This window comes from Micropterus dolomieu, linkage group LG06 (genome assembly GCF_021292245.1).
Source record: "Micropterus dolomieu isolate WLL.071019.BEF.003 ecotype Adirondacks linkage group LG06, ASM2129224v1, whole genome shotgun sequence".
Lineage (NCBI taxonomy): Eukaryota > Metazoa > Chordata > Actinopteri > Centrarchiformes > Centrarchidae > Micropterus > Micropterus dolomieu.
Genome location: NC_060155.1, coordinates 20,314,417 through 20,337,484, shown reverse-complemented (window position 1 = coordinate 20,337,484; position 23,068 = coordinate 20,314,417). Strand labels below are relative to the sequence as shown.

Below are 23,068 nucleotides of genomic sequence, written 5' to 3'. Positions count from 1 at the left end.
GTGTTGTGGCTTCACAAATGCTTTGCTGCATACCTCGGTTGTAACGAGTGGTTATTTCAGTCAAAGTTGCTCTTCTATCAGCTTGAATCAGTCGGCCCATTCTCCTCTGACCTCTAGCATCAACAAGGCATTTTCGCCCACAGGACTGCCGCATACTGGATGTTTTTCCCTTTTCACACCATTCTTTGTAAACCCTAGAAATGGTTGTGCATGAAAATGCCAGTAACTGAGCAGATTGTGAAATACTCAGACCAGCCCGTCTGGCACAAACAACCATGCCACGCTCAAAATTGCTTAAATCACCTTTCTTTCCCATTCTGACATTCAGTTTGGAGTTCAGGAGATTGTCTTGACCAGGACCACACCCCTAAATGCATTGAAGCAACTGCCATGTGATTGGTTGATTAGATAATTGCATTAATGAGAAATTGAACAGGTGTTCCTAATAATCCTTTAGGTGAGTGTATATAGCCTATTGTTGATTCCCATCAGGCACACACACACGGCTGCCACTGCTAAAAACCGACTGCCAGAAACAGTGGTTATAGCTTATTTGTCTTTGAACCGGGATGGCACGGTTACGCCAGGTTGGTCTGTCAAATGCTGGACCCACTTCAGCACACATATCCAAGAGCACGACTCTAGGGAATCTAAATCGAAGTATTAGCCAGTCATCATGGGCTAGGAAATCTTCATGGACACTCTCTAATTCTTCTCTGCAGTGCCATTGCGCAGCCATGCAGCATTACGCACGAGTGTCACGCAGTGTCTGTATGTTTACAGCAAACATACAGATTATGCTTCACACCTTCAGTCAGTGGTTTCCCCCACTCTGGGAGATCATTTGAAGATTGAGGTTTGACAGGTGACCCATTTTTTAATGTCGTTTTGGCCTGCATTATGAGGACTGATAATGAGGATGGAGAGTAGTGATTGTGTGAGAGCTGTCCCTGGCTTTATTTCCAGACATTTTTAATTTACACAGCCCATATGTGCAGGTGATGAAGATGTGCCGGGTGAGATTGCAGATCTGTGTCTCAGTGCGCTCTGTGCTCCTGACAGCATACTCTGTTCACTGCAGCGTGTTTACAAATGAAAACTAAACTGAAAAATAAAAGGTGATATATGCATAGAGGAGCTCTCTTCTGCAATTCTTTAATGCTATTTGATGAAGTATATGATGTTATCTCAGATTTTTACGATGACGATAATTCCATCAGTTAGGCGAATCTGAAAAGGACTCAGTAGCTAAATTCACGTCTAATATATTGGGGAAAGGCAAGCCTGCATCCTGCCACCTGATATGATCCTGGCTTTTGGCTGGTGCAGTATTGAATAGTTATGGCTCACTAGCGCAAGTACAAATAACACTGCTGTTTAAATGTTAAAGTGATAGTGTGTGATATGAAGTGAAATTAAAGTTTGTGAGAGCCATCATTATCTATTCCGCTCACATTCACATGATCAAACTTTTATTGTGTATTAATGGACATAATTAGGTTTTTGATTGACTACTTCATCGGCATATGAACAGTAACAGAAATGGAAACACTATTTTGAAACATTTGGTGAGTTTTGGCACTTTGGAGTTTACTAAAAGAGCCAGACAAAAGTTTGCTGAGTGTCCGCACATTCTCGTGTCATGTTCATTTTTATACATCCCACGAGTGTGTGACTACCAGCGTACATAAACTTTTTGTGTGTTGGCTGCGTTTATACATGAGGCCCCTAGTCACTAAATGCCAGTAGTGTCTGAACCCCATCAGGTAGAGAGCAGGGTTGAAGGACAGACCACACAGACAGAGTGAGTGATGTGGCAGCTGTTGTTTGGCCCTTAACCTTTCCAAAGGCACATTACAGAATCTGATTTTTTTTAAACACTTACTATGATGTTCCTTGGCAGGTTGATGCGGTCTGCCATGGTGCTGATTTCTTTAAAGGCGTTGAGCATGGCGCGGTCGGAGCTGCTCATGGTCCGCCGGTTCTGGTATTTGGAGTTACCGAATTCATCAAAACTAGCTGCGCCTGTTCCCTGTGGTGGAAACAAGAGGATGTTTATCATTATCCTTTTGAGAAACTTTGAGGATGTGGTTTACTGAGATAGCATGTTCTCTCGTGCAGCACATGTTACAACACAGTGACACCAATGTTTCTGCATCACTCTCAGACCCAAACTCAGTATAGAAATCTGTATCAGATAATAGTAATATAATAATAAATAATAATATAAATGCTGTAAATGCTGATATTAATATCAAAACAAAAACAATTAAATAGCATGAATGTTTCTGCACACCATTGCCTGTACATGTATATTTTAACATGGGTAATTGTTGCTTAAATATCTTCCTTCCAATCATCTGAAGGGCAAATACCAACATCTTGAAACAGCTGTCATTTACAACAGAACGGACTGAATAAGGCTCATTTTTAACGGTGACAACAGTCTCTCACCTTGCTGATCATGGTGGTTAGGTCGCCACCATTGAGCAGTGGGTTCTGGGCGTCTCCCACTCTGGATGGATCTTTGAGGGCTTTCTCATTGGAAAACGTCCTCCACTCGGAGCCAACATCGATTACACGGTCACCTGAGGAGAAATGGTTTGGACAAAATAAACAAGAAATATAAGAAATTAAAACCTAAATGTGGAAAAAGCAAAAAGCCAGCACAAGACCTTTAATTGGCAGCACGGACATAATATTATTTATTGATTATGTCAACAAGTGTTTTTGTTTTAAATGTGAAATCCATCCAAACTTATCTTCATCCTGAAGTTTTTCTCCTAGGGACCAACATCATCACTGTGAATTAACATGTGGCATGTAGCTAGCTCACCTGGTAGACTGCACGCACAGTGTACGAATCCTTACCGCAGCGGCCTGGGTTTGAGTCCAGCTCATGGCCCTTTGCTGTATGTCATGCTCTCTGTCTCACATTTCCTGTCTGTCTTAAGCTATCCTATCGATAATACAGGCAAAAAGGCCCAAAAAATACATTAAAAAAAGGACTTATATCTTGCTTTTCAATAACATCACGACCCTGGGTTTTTGTTTTAATACTTTTTCAGACTAGATACCCCGTAGTTAGACCAAATTCAGCTCAATACAATTTAAACCAACATCTGTCTTCTGTTTTTTCCATGTCAACTTTACAATCTTTCATATTGATGCTTTTGCTCTGAAACAGGTTTCTTTAGCTTTCTTGATTGATAGAAACACAAGGAGTGAAACGTAACAACAAACACAAAAGACTCAATTTCACAAATGTAACACGGTAGTAACGGTAACAAACATGACAGATTTTGTTAAAACTTCTGTAAGTCACCTGCACAAACACTAAGTGCTCAAAAAAAAAGAAAAACCATCTGTTGTGTTCTTCTGTCTGGCTGTATTACATCCCCCTGGAATAATTAACCAGAAGATGGTGCCATATTCAGCCCCTCTTGCAAACACCTCTTCAGGTGTCTAAGTCTCAAATTGTCTCAATCCTCTTGTACCGTCAGTCCACAGCTTGTCCTCAGCACACTTTACATTTTACTTTAGTGTATTCTCAGTATCGTGCTCAATCATTTAACACATTGTCCCTTCCCTCTTCTTTCTCATTACTGTATCCTTTGAGGCAGAAATACATAATAAAATATGATCCAAACAGACATTCACTGCATCAAATCTGAGATGTACAAAGGATAAAAGGCAGGGTATACTGTCTGAACAGGGCCATCATTTTCTTCCAGTCATCATGACTGTCTGTTCTTGATACTGCATAGCACGGTCGAGGATTAGATTTGTGATTTAATCTTGTTAGGGTTCTTTTTAACCATCCATCAGTCTTTCTAATATCTAGAGGCAAAGTGACATTCATCTCCTTAGAGGCCAGCCAAAGGGAGCAGGAACAGAGGGCACTTCATCTTGCATCACAGACCTGGGTCTTTGCTCAGGGGGCTCATTAGAGGAGCTCTTCTCTACAGCTCTGTCTTGCAGTCCGTATCACATGTTAACAGGATTTTTGCTTCATACACATTGTGTCTCAACGATAAATGATGACAGTGATTGACAAGACAGGACTTACACAAATATTGTAAACATTTGTTCAAAAGTCTTCTCTGATGGTAGTTTCTTTTCCTTCATTTTCACCACCCCTACTGCCCTCTGCTCAATCTTAAAAAACATTTTTTATGTCAATGTTCTTCTAACCTCACACTGAATGTACGCAGGTGTTGGCTTCAGTAATAAATTAAAGGGTCAGATCAGTTAAATTACAATGAACACTTGTTACTTTAAGCCAATGAAAAACACACCAAGGTTTTTAGGATTATCCAGAATAATATGCTCACCGTCTCTGGAATAAAACATTTTTTAAATGTAGCTTTTATATGCTCAAGACACCACAACAATTATATTTGCCTCAATTGTAAAGCAGTGGGGAAAGAAGTGTCTGCAGCAGAAATGTCAAAACTTCAACAAAAGCAGTATCTATATGACAATATGTAAAATTGTATTATTTTTGTGATCTGGCTGAATAAAACATAAACAAGCAAAGACCGGCTGCTAGATCCTGCAGATTAACATTCAGAAGCAGGTTGAATGGCATAATAGAGAAATAATTATTACAGGGTTCCAGATTCTAGCTTCACACTTTGCAAACTGTTGATGTCAACTCAGCTGATGTTCACGTGTAGAATCATTTGAAATACAGACAGGAAATCCTTAGTGTGCGCTGATGAGTCTGATTCTCTGATTATGACAAAGTTCAAGTAGAGATAAAGAAACAAGCACAGGAAACCGACATGGAAAGGAACAATGTGTTCTAACATGCAAGGCTCTTTGATTCAAAAGCGCATGCATTCTTAGAGTATATACTGACCTACAACAAGGCCGCACTCAGGGCAAATCATGTCCCCGGCTCTGTAGTCCTCCACCAGTATGGCATCAGGGTGGTTGGGACACTGAACTCTGGGAAGGGCCAGGCCATCTCCGCTACAGAAGCGAAACAACAGTTCATTAAACAGCTCAAAAGGCAAGAAATAGACAGGAAAGTGAGCGTGAGGGAATTTTCCTCAGTGGGCTCAGTGTGGGAAAAGGTGAGGACTGGGTCATACATGTCACGTTCGGGACACATGCAGAAACAGAAACAGAATGACCTCTGTCTCTCCAGCAACAGTTCAGCTGCTGTCTTTTCGTTTGCGGTTGCATGACGTCGGCTGCATAGATTAGGAACGAGTTGTTGTCTAAGCAGGCGAGGACAGGAGATATGGAGCACTTCTTCAGTCATAGATGTTTGCAGACCGACTGTTATAGAATGCAATACGTGTGACCTCAAGATCCCAACATGACTCAGGTAATGCATTTGAGTCTTGCTTCCAGTAGGATGGATAAACATATATTTAGGCCAGCAAAGAATGACCCTGTAAGGGATAGCAAAGGGTTAAATATTGTGGACCAAGAGGCAATCTTCAGATTTGGATTGATACTATACACATAGGGTTGGGCAAATATGTGCGAGTAAAATTAAGTAAAATCTTATTTCAGTCCTTTCTCCTCAACAAAATAAATATCTTAAAAGAAAAAATAAGTGCTAATTCTTTGGTGATTCAAATGAATTAAATCAAACATTTACTGAACATTTGGTTATACTGTTATTGAGGAAGATTATATCACGATAATTATCATTATTGTTTTATTGCCCATCCCTATATACACACACACTATGTTCTCACCTTGAACGGCTGGTGCCAGTCTACCCAGCCAGGCTTCAATAAATATTGCTGCTTAAGACATCCTGAGTTTCCTTAAACATTTTTCTTCAATAAGAGTTTACTAGGGAGTAAAATGAAGACGGACCAACATAGCGTAGAGAGTGTGACCCCGGTCTCTAATGAGGAAAAGCTAATTTCCCTTAAATACTCCAGGGACATTTAAAATCATGTTACATCATCCAGATGTGTTTTACATTTTCTCTTCACCTTCCCTATTTTGTTGCAGAGAAGAAAAACCCGAATGAATATTCTACCACCAACACATCTTTACAAAGTAACTGCTTTATGTTATAATGGATATTGATCCAACTGATGGGCCAAACAACCTGGCTGAAGCTGGTGGGGGCAGTGTCAATATGTTAATCTGGACATAAAGGATCATGATACCAAAGATCAACACAGGTCATTGTCAAACAGGTCCTGTCGTATTAATCCTTAATCGTGGCTGAATATGACATGACCTGTTTCTGTGTCAAAAGCTCAAACATCAAGCCGCCTGAAGGCAAAGCTAAACAGCAGCAGGTAGTAAAAAAAGCATTGGTGTCTTCATTAGGACGGCAGTTAACAATTATTCTCATTATTGATTATTCTTCAAATTATTTTCTCGATTAATTGTTTAGTCTGTGACATGTCAAAAACAGTGAAAACAAGTTCATCACAGTTTGTTACTCAATTTACAGCTTGTCTCAACTCTGGTAGTTACCAGCTTGCATTTTCATTCTGCACCATGGGCATGGAATATGGAAATATCTAAAATTGGAGAAGTGCATACTCATTGATGAATATAAGGAAATCAAAAAATGTGGTGAGGGAGGCATATGGCTGATTTTCTTGAGAAACCATTGTGTTTGAAAAGTTGTTCTTTTGGGGGGGGGGGGTTCTTGTTTATTTTGTCATGTGTATGTTGCATTTTTCTGTATGGCTGCTACCTTGGGCAGGTCTCTCTTGTAAAAGAGAAATTTTAATCTCAATGGGACTTCAAGGTAAAATAAAGTTCTAAAATGCTTTAACAACCCCATGATAATAAATCTACAATTAAGTATAACAGCTGGATTTATAACTTATTAGAGATTTTTGTTTGAAGCTAACTTAAACAATTAATCACTTATCAAAATAGTTCGTCTTTATAATATTTGTGCTTACAATAGTTTGTAATCGTTTCAATATTTATGTAATAATAATAATAACAACAATACAAGCTTACTTTGAATCCTGGACTAAATCCAACAATAACGAATTAATGGGAGTTACGTCAATAGCATACCAGTATTATTCTGCATTTCCATTTCCTCCTTTACATTTACATCGTAATAAGACAAATATTCCCTCAATCTGACAGCGGTGAACACCAGATGTGAGCAAACACTCAGCGTGCCCAACTACAACCGGGGTCCTTTCGCCCAGTGTACGAACCTCAAAGAAGCTTCAGTTGACTAATGTTGCGTAAATGTTGGCAAGCTGCACACAAAACATTTGCATGTGTTGACAAACCAAAGGAGCGCTGATGTAGTGCTGCCCACAGACCGCTAGTGCCAATAATGAGACTGCAAGTTACTACCTTAGCACAAGTTTCAGCTTCATACTACACAGCTGTAGCAATGTTGTAAACGCAACAAAGCTAGTAACTTGGCAAAACAAGCCCACTAAGCGAAGCGACGTTAACGTGATGATCAGCTGAAGCTACTGATCAGCAGCACATCGGTGTGTGTGAATATAACGGCGAAGCAGACAGCGACTTCTGGCAACATCCATCCAACCAGCTAGCTGGTTAAGCTAACTGTTACCTAGCACATCGTAACGTTACGCATAACGGAGCGAACAAGGGCGTGATGTTTTTAAACTTGTATTAGCGTATCTCTCCATGTCTAACTCCACACTGTTTACAAAATCACATTCTGGGAACCACACATGAAAAAAGGAAGATGTAGAATATTTATAGTTGCTACGCACCGGCTTGTCGACGCCATGTTACTCCTCACTCTGTTATGTGTCAAAGAAACAATTGAACGCACCACCTCTATTTATAACTTTTTATGATCACGTGTCTGTCGCAGTACGGGAAGCCATTAGGTCCAAACTAGTTCAAACCTCCGCCCACTACTGATTATAAAATTAACTAAAAACGTGAATCGATCAGTAACTTTAACAACTTCTTGATACAGGTTCTTTTTGGCCAAGGTTTACGCTCTCTCCCTGTGAACAGGACAACAGAAGAGGGAGGACTAAATCATGCCTGCATGGATGATATTACATGAGAAAACATATCTGAAAGCAGCAGAGAATGTCTAAGAGCCTTACTGCATTATATTCTGTTAGACTTTTAGATTTTGAATTGTCACCTGAATTTTGTGTTTCCCTTTATATAAAGGAAAACATTTCCACCACACATTGGTAAGAAAAAGTCACCAGAATGCAGGAAATTAAGTGTTTAAAGGGGCTATATGTAAGTTTTTCAATGAAATCAATCAAATTTTCATTGCCTTATTGTCAATGGGCTCAAAACTCACTTAGAAATGAAGCACACGCCTGTTTTCTCCGCACCACCCACTATTCTGCTTTGAATATGAGGTCTCGGGGTCGGACTCAGCCCTGTGCACGCTCCCTAGCCTCTCTCGTACTACAGCGACAGCACCGCTGCAGTTCAAATGATGTCGAGTAAGAACAAAGTGAGCATTAGTAAAGCTGCAGAAACACAGAGAAAGTCACGTTAGCTCGCAGGCTAATGAGCAGTTGCTCATGTTATCCGGTGCAAAATTTACATAATGTTAGCTTTGCATATTACTTCACCAACTAACGCGACCCATGTTACTATCCTGTGTATCACTGTTGATTTAGCCTGCAAGAAAGGATGAAACGGCAAAAAGCAAATGTGGAGCGATTTGTTTACTAACGTTAGCCTATAGTGGTGCAGCCAGGAGCAGCCAGCTAACGCTACAGTAGCTCGGACCTTCCGCTGTTTGCTTCGTAACGTTCAGTTTAGTTTTATTGTGGTTTTTATATAACATTACAGTCTGTGGGATTTACCAATAACGTTTCTCCACCTCAGTCGCTGTAACTAACGTGACCCGCAACCGGCGAAAACGGCCACAACAACCCAGAGGAAGAGCCATCCACTATCACTAGTTACAGTAAAGTTACTTACTGCGGTCTAACTGTTATAAAGTGTGACACAATCTCGGTTTAATGTCCAGTCCAGCTCATTAACCGTTTCGTTATCATCCGATACATGTAACTTAGCTGTGCTGACATTGCTGAGCCTCCGGTGACAGATTCACAGATAGTAAAGATAGTTACTGAAAGCAGCAGGCGAGCTAACTCTGTAGCACGTCAGCTAAATGCAGTAAATGTACCGTGATCATGTAACGAGCATGAATTAGTTCAACCTGCAGCTGATAAAACTATTACTGTAACGTTGCAGTGGAGTTTACCTGAGTTTCCAGCTCTGTCTGTTCTCCCTGTCTCTCTATAGCCGCTGTCACTCTGCCTTTTTTCGGGAGTATTGTGCCGATATGCAGCTAGCTGCGCTGAATGAAGTAACGTTACGGAGCCAGTGTTGATCTGCCTCTGAGATGGGAACGTTGAAGTAACAGAGCCTGAACATGTCTGGAGAAAAGCCACAGCCTGCATGCTGGTGTTCCTGCGTTTATTGTGGTATTTCTGTATGAAACTGGTTGTGTTGCGAGCACGCGTACGAGCACACGCCTGGTTGCAATCTTAGAACCGCACCGCTAGTAGCCGCTGGAAACTCCATAATGCCCCTTTAATGCTCAAAGTTTCCTGGGGGAGGACCCCCAAACCCCTGGTCATATATCTCAGCTTTGAAGAGTTCTTCAAAACACTGTTTAAAGATCTGTTTAAAGATGGGTTCTAAGTAAAAGTAATTTCAAAATTATTTCCTAGAAAGGTTCATGGAAAGAACTATATGACATGCTAATAGGGAACATGAGCATTTCCTAAAAATAGAATTATTTAAATTGAACTGAATTGTCATGGATTATTCATTTATCATTTGAAACTTAACTGAGTGTGTACTGAAGTGTACGTTTGCCTGTAGATATATTTCAGATTTTTTAATGTTAAGTGTACCTGCTGTGTACTTACTGTACCACACAGAAAAGCAAAACAACAGTAATAGTGGTAGTGGTACAGATATCAATAAAAATTAATACTAGTACTTCTAATGATAACAATATTGATGATGACAATAATAATAGGACTAATAATAAAAATTGTGTTTGTAGTACTAATTTACATTGTTTTATTCAGGAGACTTCCTTGGAAAATACTTTAAATTATTTAAAATTTATCCTCCAGAGGTCAACTGATAAAAAAAAAGGCCTTTGAGTGTCTGACTGTGCCTGTCTGTGTCTCTGACTCTGTACCAGCCTGCGACTGCTCTGCTCCTCTGCATATCCAGGCCAGTGAAGGAAGCCACATGCGCCACAAAGAGTCATTTATTAGGTCAGGTTTTTTGGTAAAAGAATAACAAATCTGTCTGCAAATGAATAGAATTCTATGAAATATCTATCATATAAACATAATTTCCCCGCTACTTATAGTATGTCTGGCAAAATATGTTTATTTTTATATAACATTTACACATTTCGTACAAAACTTCTTTGAAAAAATAAGTTAACTATGAATTATTGTAATGCATTATTATTACCTCAAAAGTAGTATAAGTCAAGAATCACAGTGTGCTTCAAGACAACAGCAGGTGGAGCTAAAATAAAAAATGTGTGCCAGGTTGTGGCTCAGCAGTGATGCCGATATTGTTCCAGGATGATGATTACAGCGATTAGTCATTACAGATTATTCGGCACTGATCTCTCACTCAGTGGTCAAACAAATTGGACTTCTTATCTTTAAGATCATATAAAATGACCCTCCACAGAGTACAGTCACATTTAGCTGAGTAGATGGGAAATCTAATCCGACATCTGGCAAGTGTTGGCAGTTGGTTGTGATGTGGATGTCTGATTCTGACTTGGTGAAAAACAGCCCGGATGTGGCCATCTCATCAGCACTGCAAATGATAAGCAACACCCAGATTGATTTATTCATTCCTGCCAATTAGGGAACAATGATGAGCAGATGTGCGCACCATGACAATGCAAAACCTCTGCTGGACTGACTGTGCCGCCTGTGGAAGCAAAACTTGCATAAATAGTTAATTATGAAAGACATCACAGGTAGACCAAACTAAATGAGAGCAAGCAGAGTCCCCTATGCATGTGTTCCAAACACTTATGCAAATACATACACGTTACTGACTACCTCAATGCCTCAGGAGTTGTTTATTCATTATTTCCCAACTGCTTCACATTACACCACATCATCATTCTTCATCTCTCTTACTCTATGTTAAGTAATAACAAAGGATCACGACACGAGCGGACAGGCTGTTTGCAGACGCCTGAAGCAGTCTATGTAATTTGACACACGCCTTCTCTGGTCTAACTATACCTGAGTAACTATTGAGTACATTTAATTCGCAAATGACTAACCCTCCCTACTACATGCCCAACACTTACTAACCTAATCCTGAATTTCCTACCCCAGTGTGTGTGTGGGTGAGATAAGTGCTTTTCATGCTCACAGGAAATTAATTATCATAGAAACCAGTTTGTTGTTGGTTTGTGGCTTTGGTCAACATTTCAGCGACAGTTTATTTTCCACACAGTGACCTCATGTGTGGGTATCTGATGTGCTGTTAAACCGCCGCCTAATGTTTGTGGGTGTGATTCTACCCGGTGTATTCATTACAAATCTGAGAGGGAGGCCCATGCTGAATAATTTATATTCCACTGAGCCAATTCTCAACACACTGTGCTGGTTGCCAGGGGTATCTGGGGCCCTCAGCTGTTGGTTATAGACAGGAAGCCCCAACTGTCAGTATCACCACAGCCAACCAGTGTGACAACAAACCAAACCATTAGAACATCTTTATACCTTTGTCTTTTACCTCACCACAACAACCAGATGTCAGGCCACAACCATAAACATCTGTAGGATTTGTAATAAGGCCACTGCCCAAATTAACATCAGCATTTATATCATATAAAAACATTATTATGAATAATACATTGCCACAATAATGCATTCCTCCAAAATCACTGAGAAGTGTCTACTAAGAAGTCAGAAAGTTAAGTGGGTTTGCAATCTTATAATCCTCTACTTTTCTCATACACTTTGTCCACTCTGTCTTTCTTTGGTATTCTTCAGGGGTCAACTATTACACTATATACCCCAGTGGCTGCTTTGTTCTCAAAGTACAAGTTTAGCTTTTTTTTCTTCCTTGCAAAGTACAAGGGTAGTGTGAGTGAGAACAGAGTGCCAGCAGCCAGCAGCCCAGGACCGGTTGAAACCTGTCTGGGTTGCAACTGAGGAGATACTTCCTCCTCCCAGTGCATCATCTACCAAATCCAGAAAGAGCTGGAAATAATACATGAGTTCAGCACTCAGGGTCCTATTGACTGTTGAGTTTGTCAATACCAATAAGAAAGAAAGAAAGATAGATAGAATGTTGCCTTATCTGTGCACCTGTTAACAGTTTTGTTTACCCGTAACAACACAATGCAGCATGTCAAACATGTGTCATGTGCAAAAGGGCACATATGGGAAGTCTTAATTAGTCAGCTAAGTTCTTTCAGCTAACACCATGAAGCATTGTATGGTGTCTTGGACTGAAACAAAGAAGTGGAAGCTGGTGTTGTGTTCAAGTCACTCTGGGAACACAGTAGACATGAGAGCTCAGGTTATTGGTCTGTAATACGACTCATTTGTTTCACTTTCTGAATTTGTACTGAATATATTATAGGCCAGGCGTTTTAATTCTCTAAGACTTGCAATATAGGCTACCTGCTAAAACGTTTGTTTTCTACATTTGTGACCCTTGTACTCCTTAGTTTTTTAAGTTCCCTACACACAAACCTTGGTGGAAAGTTACAGCAGCAGTGGGTCTAAACAAATATTTTAAAGCTGGGGGGCAGGTAACGTTGGAGTGGAGAAACTAGCAAGAGACAGCCACATTTTGAAAGGCCAATGGAAAGAATTTCCACCCCCTCTGTACAAGCCTCCCTCCAAAGCCATTCCCCTAAAATACATTTTGTGCAGTTAGGCAGGCAGACAGCCAGGTAGGCCCTAAACAAGGTGTCTCGACGAGGACACTGGAGTCTTGCATTAACCTGTCCTGTCTGTTGATGTTGTAGTATGTTGTTTGTGGTGTACATTTGCTGGAAAATGATATGTGTGGAGGATAATATTGAATGTTGATTGTTAGTGTACAGTGTTGTGAAAAAGAATTTCCCTCTGGGACAATAAAGCCTAATCTAATCTATATTAATATTTTAATAAAGGGCACTGAACATGCCTCACATTTCTATGGTACAGATTAATTCAGGTGGGGTGGAGCCTACAAACTTGTACTTGTTTGGCTTACCTTGTTATTCAAATCCTAACCAATTCTTGCCTAAACCTAACCAACCCAACCAACAAATACAACAAGTACTAGCCAGTCAGAGGCAGATCAGGGCGGGTCATGTGTTTGCCATCCTAGGAACAAAAATGTGGCCCCCAGGGGGCAAACGTGGTAGGCTATCCAGGGTAACCCATCTATCGACCTGTCCGGGCAAATGAAGGTAAAAACATAACACTTAAATTATCCCTCTAAGCACAGACCGCTGGGGTCACAATAAGACCAACGTTAAGATCAATGTAAACTTTCGGTTCTTTCTCAGCCCAGCCCTTGCGTGTCGCTCTGTCTGTACCACTTTGTCCCACACGCTTTGAACGCAGCATCAGATAAGCTCGCAGGCGGTGTCTTCGGGAAGTTGCCGTAATGTCATCAACCAATGAGAAGCACACATAACAACATGCATAACGCCCATAACAGCCCTCTGTGCGGCTCCATATTGGTTGTGTCTTTTCGCAGAAATACATTGCACTGGAGGTTTGTCTGCGCATATTTTTAACGCACGGCCAGGCAGCCGGCGTACCGCGGGCTCAGGTATGAGTGATGCAGCCGACAAAACGTGCTGTCAAGAACAAATGTTCTCCAGAGCTTTGTTTTACAGACCAGCGTCATTACCACAGTTTTAAACCTGGCAAAGAAATTAGGTTAGAGGCGCACCTGAGGAGCAGAGCGAAAAGTGGCATGCAGGCTGAGGAAGAAATAATTGGATTGAGATAACGTCATACAGGCAGTAAGTATATTTGCCCTCACTATGTTTTAACGATATAGCCTACTTTAAAATGTATGTAGACCATACTAATAATAAATATGATATTAGACTGCATCGTCCCGGGTGGTCGAGGAAATAAGAAACCAGTTACCTGGTGTGTATGTTTAACGCCGGGACACTTGCTGATTCTCAATTTCACATGTTTCAACAAGTCACCTGACAGCAGCACACCAACAGATATCTTAACTGCGCAAGAACTCCCCACGCGGGGAAAAACGTTTCACCATGAACCCATAAAAATATCCTATTTCCTCTTGTGGCTGAGAAGTGTGATTATAAAATGCATTATAAGCATGCATACAGGCGGTTTTCCACATGGCCAGTCTGTGACCTATTTCCATGCTGCCTGGGGCTCATAACACCATGGTGGCCATTTTTAAACGTATGATTTATCTTAATTAACTTACACTAAACTATCACATGGCAGGTGCGTCTTAATGTAGTCTATCTCAGTGTGCGAACTCTATGGGCTACTTCCGTGTCTTTTGTCTTTTTTGTTAGTAATAAAGGGTGTTTGGCTGAAACTTGCGAAAGGGACTTAGAGTGTAGAGTGAGACTAAGAAAGTTCGTTTTTTTTCCTGATCCTTGAGACAATCCTTGAGAGTGCCATGCATGCTTGGATCTTGGAAGTGAATTGAACTGAAGTGATAAATCAATCATCAATAATAACCTATTTTTACCATAGACTCATTTTTACGCATGACCCATGACGATCAAGATACAAAAAATAGAAATGCATGGGAAAAAATAGTTTATAATATTATTATAAATAATATTTTAGAGACTCCCAAAATTAAAAAAAATCATGTTTTTATGGGAGCCCAGTGCTCATTAGGAGGAGCCAAGCTGTTAGCACCTTGTCTGTCTGTACAGGGCAGCAAGAGAGGGACTGTCAGGACTGTTCAGACTGTTGAAAATTGGCCTTTCAGGTGTCCCAGTGAGCCGTGACAGTGAGGCAGTATGCACAATGGCAGGACCCTGAAACTGAAGCAGCTAAATGAAATTCAGCCGTCATCTATTGAATTATTCACACACTTGACATGTCAAAGTGTCTTCCGTGAAATAGCCAGTGATTGAATATTATAGCGCCATGAGAAAACACCAATATAACATCAGCTATACAGTAACCACCAAGCGTGCTACTGTGTAGTAGTAGAAAGCAATCTGACATGCTCACACCATGTCAGATTGCTTTCAAGTCACATTGAGAGAAGACAAAACTTTTAAGTTTCCTCAAAACAAGAAAGTATCGGTATTACCCAGTAATAAAGCCTGGCAGATATTGTGTTTTAGAAGTGTATGCTGTTATTTGAGAATTCAAAAATAAGATTTTTAGGATGAAGAAGGCAGAAGGAGAAGATCTACTTAATTTGGTTATTAAAGACTGAGTGAGACACGCACTCAGCCCACTGATTCATTGGTCAGGTTCTTGTGAAGACCCACTGAAACTTACAAAAATTTGCGCCACACCATTACTTCACATGCAATACTCTTGGGCAAGAAATTTGCCCTGTCAACAGTAGAAAAGCTGCTTTGACTTTGTTGATTTTTGAAGGGGCGGTTTAATTGCAAAGTCCAAAATGAACCCAAAGAAAGACCAACTTCTGCTGCTGAGGTCACGTGATTTCCTGTTAACTGCGGAGGTTCGCCATTTTACGTCTGCAGCTAGGTCCTCGTTTCAATCTGTTGCTGCTGCTCTTAAATGTACCATAATGTGGAAAACAGCTGAGGCCTCTAGAAAATTCTGATAAAATGGGAAAAGGTTTGCCCAAATGGGCAAATTATCTACCACATAAAAAAAACACTAAGACCTCGACATTAAAAAAGTCATAAAGTCAAATATATATTTTCTTCTTATAAATGCTCAAATTCTGTGCGCAATCCACACAACACAGATAGTGTCACATCCACTGAATAAGAAAACACGGTGCTTCACTAAATGAAACATGTGTCCCAAACATCTTAAAAGAGTTGGTAGACTTATGCCCACGTCAAAGGACTTTGCCCTGTTCCAACAGCAACATGTTGTAATAAGTCTGGATTTAGCACAACCCTGGCTCTGTGCTTAAACATCATTAAAACATTACTGATTGATAAAATGATTGCTTCACAACAGTACATGTTCACACAGAGTACAGCTGGGGGTTACGTGTGTTACTCTAGCAGCTTTAGCAGGGAGTACGACGTGGCTCTCCACTTTTGGCAACCTGCTATGGATTTGACCCAGAAAGCTTTAACTTCCTGGTCTAGGTTTGTGCTCTTGAAACTCATGTTGAATGTTATTTTTACATTTTCCTTTTTTCCCTCTGAAAGATTACTCAAGATGGAAGGGCACAGTAAAAAGCAGTCATACACTGTTTTGGTTCAGACTTTGGTAAACTAAACATAAGTTGTAGGGCAGCAATAAGCGATAGTTTCATTGTAGATTATTTTTGTTTATTATTTTCTCTATGTATTGTTTGTTCTATCATCGCAGGTTTTGAAGGCGATGTCTTCAGATGTCATGTTTTATCTGATCAACAGTCCAAAGACATTCGGTTTACAATGATATAAAACAGAGAAAGCCTAGCTCCTCACATTGGTGAAACCAGGACAAGAGAATAGAGTATTTGGAATATTTGCTTAAAAATTATTTAAGCAAACAATGAATTGTTTATCAGAATACTTGACACTTAGTTTTCTGTTGATCAGCTAATCAATTAATTGACTGTTTCATCTATAAATTACTTAGTCAAACCTTTTCATACATTTATAGTGTAACAGTAGTTAATTATAAAACTACTTAGAGTAGTAGATAAACTGGCTCTCCCCTGTTTGTTGCAGCAATGTTCACACTCACGGAGGTCGCATCCTTGAATGACATCCAACCGACGTACCGCATCCTAAAACCATGGTGGGACGTCTTCATGGACTACCTGGGACTGGTCATGCTCATGCTGGCCATATTCGCCATGACTATGCAGATCACCAAAGACCAGGTGTCTTGCCTTCCGTGTCTGGAGGACCCAGAGGAGACCTCAGGAGCTACACCTAACTCGTTCCCGCAGCAGAAAGCACAGGAAGCAGCCTCATCAGCCACCACAAGGGCCCCTGTGGGAACCACCATGCCCCTAGTCTCTAAGGACTTACCGGACGAAATTGTCAATGAAATCCACGTCGCACAACAACACACTCCTGTGGTGGCAAAGAAATATTCCAATCAACCTCAACCTACAGGGGTCCAGACCAACCTAGACTATCAACAATATATCTTCATCAACCAAATATGTTACCATGAAGCCTTGCCCTGGTATTCCAAGTACTTTCCATACCTCACCCTCATCCACACCATTGTTCTCATGGTCAGTAGCAATTTCTGGTTCAAATACCCCAAAACGAGCTCAAAGATTGAGCATTTTGTTTCTATTCTGGGTAGATGTTTTGAGTCTCCCTGGACTACAAAGGCCTTGTCTGAAACAGCTTGTGAGGACTCTGAAGAGAATAAACAGAGGCTGACCGGCACCTCCTCAGCACCAAAGCAGGTATCGTTAGAGGGTAAGGATGAAAGCCCAAGCCCATCCACTCCCATGCTCGGGGTGAAGTTCTCTGCAGATAAGCCCATCGCAGAGGTCCCAAGTAGTATGACAATCCTGGACAAAAAAGATGGGGAGCAGGCCAAAGCCCTGTTTGAGAAAGTAAGAAAATTCAGAGCTCACGTGGAGGACAGTGATTTCATCTACAAGCTTTATGTAGCACAGACCATTGTCAAAACTGTCAAGTTTATTTTGATATTGTCCTACACTTCAACTTTTATTGCTAAAATAAATTTTAGGCATCATTGTGAACCTAATATTAAACAGCTAATAGGATACAGGAAGTTCTTCTGTACACACAACATGGCTTTCATGCTAAACAAGCTGCTTATTAGTTACATGGCTTTGATTTTGATCTACGGGATGGCGTGCCTGTACTCTCTCTTCTGGGTGTTTCGACGACCCCTGAAAGAGTACTCATTCGAGAAGGTCCGGGAAGAGAGCAGCTTTAGCGACATTCCTGATGTCAAAAATGACTTTGCATTTCTCTTACACATGGTTGACCAGTATGACCAGCTTTACTCCAAACGCTTTGGTGTCTTTTTGTCTGAGGTTAGTGAAAACAAGCTGAGGGAGATCAGCCTCAATCACGAGTGGACCTTTGAAAAACTAAGGCAGCTTGTGACCCGTAACGCACAGGACCAACTGGAGCTGCACCTGTTCATGCTTTCTGGTCTCCCGAATGCAGTGTTTGACCTCACGGACTTGGAAGTGCTGAAACTGGAGCTGATTCCTGAAGTGAGGTTCTCAGCAAAGGTCTCCCAAATGACCAGCCTTCAGGAGCTGCATCTCTGCCACTGCCCGGCCAAAGTAGAGCAGACAGGTTTCGCTTTCCTCCGTGACCATCTTCGGTGCCTTCATGTCAAGTTCACTGATGTTGCCGAGATCCCAACATGGGTGTATTTGCTGAGGAGTTTGAGGGAGCTTAACTTAATCGGCAACTTGAGCTCAGAAAATAACAAAATGATTGGCCTAGAGTCCATGCGAGACTTGAGGCATTTAAAGACATTATGCTTGAAGAGCAACCTCACCAAAATGCCCACAAACATCACAGAGCTATCACCACATCTGCTTAAGTTAGTGGTGCACAATGATGGTATAAAACTGCTAGTACTAAATAGTCTTAAAAAAATGACAAGTCTAATTGATCTGGAGCTGCACAGCTGTGAACTGGAGAGGATTCCCCATGCTATTTTCAGCTTGATAAACTTACAGGAACTTGACCTGAAGTCTAACAACATCCGAACCATAGAGGAGATCATCAGCTTCCAGCACCTCAAGAGGCTGACGTGCCTCAAACTGTGGCACAACAAAATTATCACCATCCCATCCTCCATCGGCCACGTCAAGTCTCTGGAGTCTCTCCACCTCTCTCACAATAAACTTGAGTCCCTGCCTCCAGCCTTGTTCACTCTACCTAAACTGCGGTACTTGGACGTGGGACACAACTCCATTACAGTGCTGCCTCCAGATGTGGGGATCCTCCACAACCTCCAGCATTTAGCCATCAACTCCAACAAGCTGGAGGTGCTGCCCAAGCCTCTGTTCAGATGCACCAAGCTCAAGGTGCTGTGTCTGGGGAACAATGCGCTCACCGTGCTGCCAGAGGCTGTGGGTCAACTGGTCCAGCTCACTCACCTGGAGCTGAGAGGAAACTGTCTGGACAGACTGCCCGCCCAGCTAGGCATGTGCCGCCTGCTGCGCAAAAATGGCCTGGTTGTAGAAGACCATCTCTTTGACACACTCCCTGTGGAAGCTAAGGAGAGTATCGGCCAAGAGACCAACGTGTCCTTTACCAGTGGCTTATAGCACAAAAAACACTTCTCAGACAGGCGGGCACCTCTGGTGATTCATGACAAGCCTGTGTAATGGATGTAAGAGTAGACTGTTTATAATTGTGGTATACCTAAAAATGAATGCATTTTCTTGATTATTTTAATGGCTTGTCTTAGTTGCTTATGTATTAAAACGGTACGGCTTTTCTTTGTTGCTGAGTATACTATGTATCTAATTCAGCAAACTTTGTGGATTTAGCTTTCCATAGCTTTGAGTGACAAAACATTAGAAATTTAGCTTCCTTATGTAACACTCTAGACCAAAACTGTTTCCTCCAATGACACAGTATGTAAATTTGTCATTATTGTTTTAGGTACTCAGGTATAAGTGTAACCATTGGGAACAATCTTTTTGCCTTAACTGCTGCTATTGCGTTTGTTTTTTTTACAGTGAGGGCTTTCACAAGCAAACGGCCAAATATGAATATTTCATGTTTTCGTGTCAGTTTTTCATATAGACTCTATTCACAGAGCAAATTCTACATGTCATAGAAGAGGACAAAATGCAACACCTCTTTTTTGGTAGTTCTTAACTTTTGTTGAAATTATTTAAAGTGGACCTATTATGCTTTTCCTTAGTGCTCATAAATGATTATAATGTTATAATGTTGGATGTTCATATTAAATCTGGCCAAAGTTTCAAATAATGAGGTAAAGAAATAAAAAAGGAATCCCTGTGAGTAAAAATCTCAGGTTTTAGACTTCTCTGAATACTAGATCTCCAATATTTTCTTCTACTTTTGGGCCGGGCTGATGTCATGTTGGTGGCTGTGTCCTTACGGTCATCTGCTACTCGACCGCTCGTGTCACAGCAGCTTTTCCAGTACTGCAGTTAGTGGCTACTTTAATGCTATCTGTACATTTAGAAACTCCGTAAAATATTTAAGATTAATATTTGTTTTATAATCCTTGTCTCATTTGTGGGCTGATAAACGGTAAATTTATCAAATTCAGTGCCCTATATTGCTGTTTTCCAAGATAAGTTACTGTAGCTTTCATATGCAAGAGGATGAGGCCTTGCGGGCGGTGCTCATCTCACAACACTTGGCGCTGCCCCCCCAGCAGGTTTCCAGAAGTTGGCAGATGAGAAAGTGGGCTTTTAGGGAGGAGGCCCTTAAAGAGACAGGAGCCAAAACGGCTTGTTTCAGACAGAAGATAAACTGAGGGACAACATAAAAGGGCCAGTATAAGATAAATGAGGATTTTTTTGAACTGTGAATTGTGCAAAGCTACTGTAGTGGAATCCTAGAGTAAAAATATAGAGCTGGAAATCAGCATAATGGGTCCCCTTTGACCTTTTATTTTCCTCAATGTCTTGTAGCTGACTGAATGAGTTTAGAGTTGTGAAACTCTAAAGACTACGCACCAGAAATGAACCTTCACCTTGATGTTATAGAGATTATATACTAAGGCCTATAGTAATAAATTGCACATGCACTAAACTTAGTGATTGATTTAAGGCTTGATGAATGTCTTTTGTGATAACATGTCCTAAGACCAACGTGATCTGTTAAAAGGGAAATCTGTTAACTATTTTTTTTAATCATGCTTTACAATTTGAAATGTGTTATAAAAGTGGTTACATGTAGGAGTGATTATTCTACATGTCAGAATCGTGTAATGACGACAAACATGTCTGCCTTCATTCTTCTCAATGCATTTCTGTGTAGGCCTATATATATATATATGTGTGTGTGTGTGTGTGTGTGTGTGTGTGTGTGTGTGTGTGTGTGTGTGTGTGTGTTCTTCAGAGCTTCTGTACCACCCTGGTGATTCTACGCTCAAAGTTCACAACTTTATGGCACAATAAAACAGGATTTTAGATGAATGTCTAATTGTTATTCATCTACTTCAGGCATACTCTTCTAAACATTACTGTAGTCTGAATGGCACAAAAAAATGGACACAAATGCATCTTTTTGGAGTTCTTAAAACTTAGTATCAGATTTCTAGAATGTCTTTAAGTGAATTCTCTGAAAACCAACAATGATGCCTCAATGAAAAATCTCTTCTTTTTTATTTATTTAAAGTATATAGAGCTACATTTGATTTTGGGGAGTTTAGGCTTTATTCTTTAATTTAAACATCAAAACATTTGCATTCAAAGTGGTAACTTTGTCCTTCATGCCTCCAACTAGCAGCAAAAAATAAAACCCAAACAAAAATGCCATGCCTTCCACCTACACACATTAGCTGCATCAAGAACAACAGTTAAACTGTATTAATTTTTGAGGTTTGACACAGAACACATAGCTTAGACATAGGTTACTATAGGCTATAAACAAGTGACACGAGAGAAAGTCTGGCTTTTTCATGGATTTATTTGATGAGAGTCCCCAGTTTTCTTTTTGTTCCTGTCAAAGTCTCTCTGTATTGCACTTAACATGTAATTTTGTTGTCTTTCTAACCTGACTCTTGATAGTCTTGCTAACATCAGAACACTTTTGCCATTATCGTTCCCAAGTGAATCAGATTCACAGGCCTTATTTCCAGCTGAGATTTGGACTTGTCATAGCAGGAAATACACAGGCTGAACTAATGACATTAACAATGCCTCCATCTCAGCAATCATTACAATGCAGCAATTAATTATCTTATAAGTTTAACCTGTGTTTGATAAGTCAAAATGCCTGTTGTGAAAAAGGTATACTCAACCAAAGTTTTATAGAGAGATCCCTGAGCCAAGGATCTTTTGTTAGTGTTATTTAGAGGCAGAGAGTGGACAAAGTTTCACTGACCTCAGGGATTCATGGGGAATAGGGTGACCCCAACCTGCTAATTCTAAAATCAAACATTTAAAAGTTGTAGAAACTCCACAGAACACAACACAGTCCACAGAATGTGTTTCCAGCTCACTGGCTGTAAAGAAGCTGTAAACTTTGTCCTGACATTAATTCAGGTTTATGAGGCTTAACCCACATAATCCGAAATCTTTTTCACCAGATGTCTAATGTTAACATGATAAAGATCCTGCGTTCAGTCATCCATATGATCCCACAGAAGATATTTCTGCCAGGATTATGATTCCTGTCAGACCATTCAAGATGTTTTCCAGTCCATTTGCATTTGGAACTTTTCCTGATGTACATTTTCCTTGAGATATCCTATCCTGGTTTTAAATGTGTTGGCACATACTACTGCTCATTCTTTCCTGCTACAGTGTGTTTATGATCATTCACTTTAGACTAATTCACATTTCAGTTAATGCTCTTTACTGCACTGTAAAAAACAAACAAACTGTACTTTGACAGTTTTATTCCTTTTTATTTCACAGATTGTGTGAATTTTACATGTCTAATGTAAAATAACATGAAAAACCTGTAGCTGTGAATAACCATAACATTTCTGTTATCTTAAGAAAACTTTTTGGGTTTTTCACGTAAACAAACTGTTACAATACATTCAGGAATTTCCCGTATTTTCATAAATATTATTTTTCTTATTTAAAAGAAAAGAGGGTTAAATTTAAGTTTGATACTGTAACAACATTTCTTAAACTTGGTACAATTAGTAACAGTTAACTGTAACAAAAAACATTTGTTCTGTAACTTGACATAGATTTTCTTGTTAACTGATAAATATCTCCTTTAGTTATGGATATTTGGAAAATAAAAACATTGAATAAATGTTATATTAATCAGTATATAGTGTCTACAAGTCTT

At 40.2% G+C, this 23,068-nt stretch overlaps 2 protein-coding genes across 5 annotated transcripts in view; one reads left to right on the top strand and one right to left on the bottom strand.

Annotated features, from left to right (window-relative positions):
- Window positions 1-7,754, bottom strand: part of gtf2b (general transcription factor IIB) — a 13,722-nt gene extending 5,968 nt beyond the window's left edge. Inside the window, exons 1-4 of the mRNA XM_046052868.1 lie at window positions 7,707-7,754; window positions 4,865-4,977; window positions 2,455-2,588; window positions 1,886-2,032 (exon numbers count right to left, since the gene is read on the bottom strand). Of these exons, the coding sequence (XP_045908824.1) occupies window positions 1,886-2,032; window positions 2,455-2,588; window positions 4,865-4,977; window positions 7,707-7,723 (411 nt within the window). The 5' untranslated portion in view covers window positions 7,724-7,754. The remainder of the gene's footprint in view (window positions 1-1,885; window positions 2,033-2,454; window positions 2,589-4,864; window positions 4,978-7,706) is intronic.
- Window positions 7,755-8,300: 546 nt separating this feature from the next.
- lrrc8da (leucine rich repeat containing 8 VRAC subunit Da) lies at window positions 8,301-21,234 on the top strand. 4 transcript variants are annotated; one of them, XM_046052863.1, is made up of 2 exons: window positions 8,301-8,411; window positions 16,823-21,234. In XM_046052863.1, the coding sequence occupies exons 1-2, from the start codon at window positions 8,402-8,404 to the stop codon at window positions 19,378-19,380; spliced, it is 2,568 nt and encodes an 855-aa protein (XP_045908819.1). In that variant the 5' UTR covers window positions 8,301-8,401; the 3' UTR covers window positions 19,381-21,234. The 4 variants fall into 4 exon arrangements, with proteins under 4 accessions (XP_045908819.1, XP_045908822.1, XP_045908820.1 ...); XM_046052866.1 differs by lacking the exon at window positions 8,301-8,411 and adding an exon at window positions 13,375-13,396; XM_046052864.1 differs by lacking the exon at window positions 8,301-8,411 and adding an exon at window positions 13,707-13,960.
- The last annotated feature ends 1,834 nt before the right edge of the window (window positions 21,235-23,068 follow it).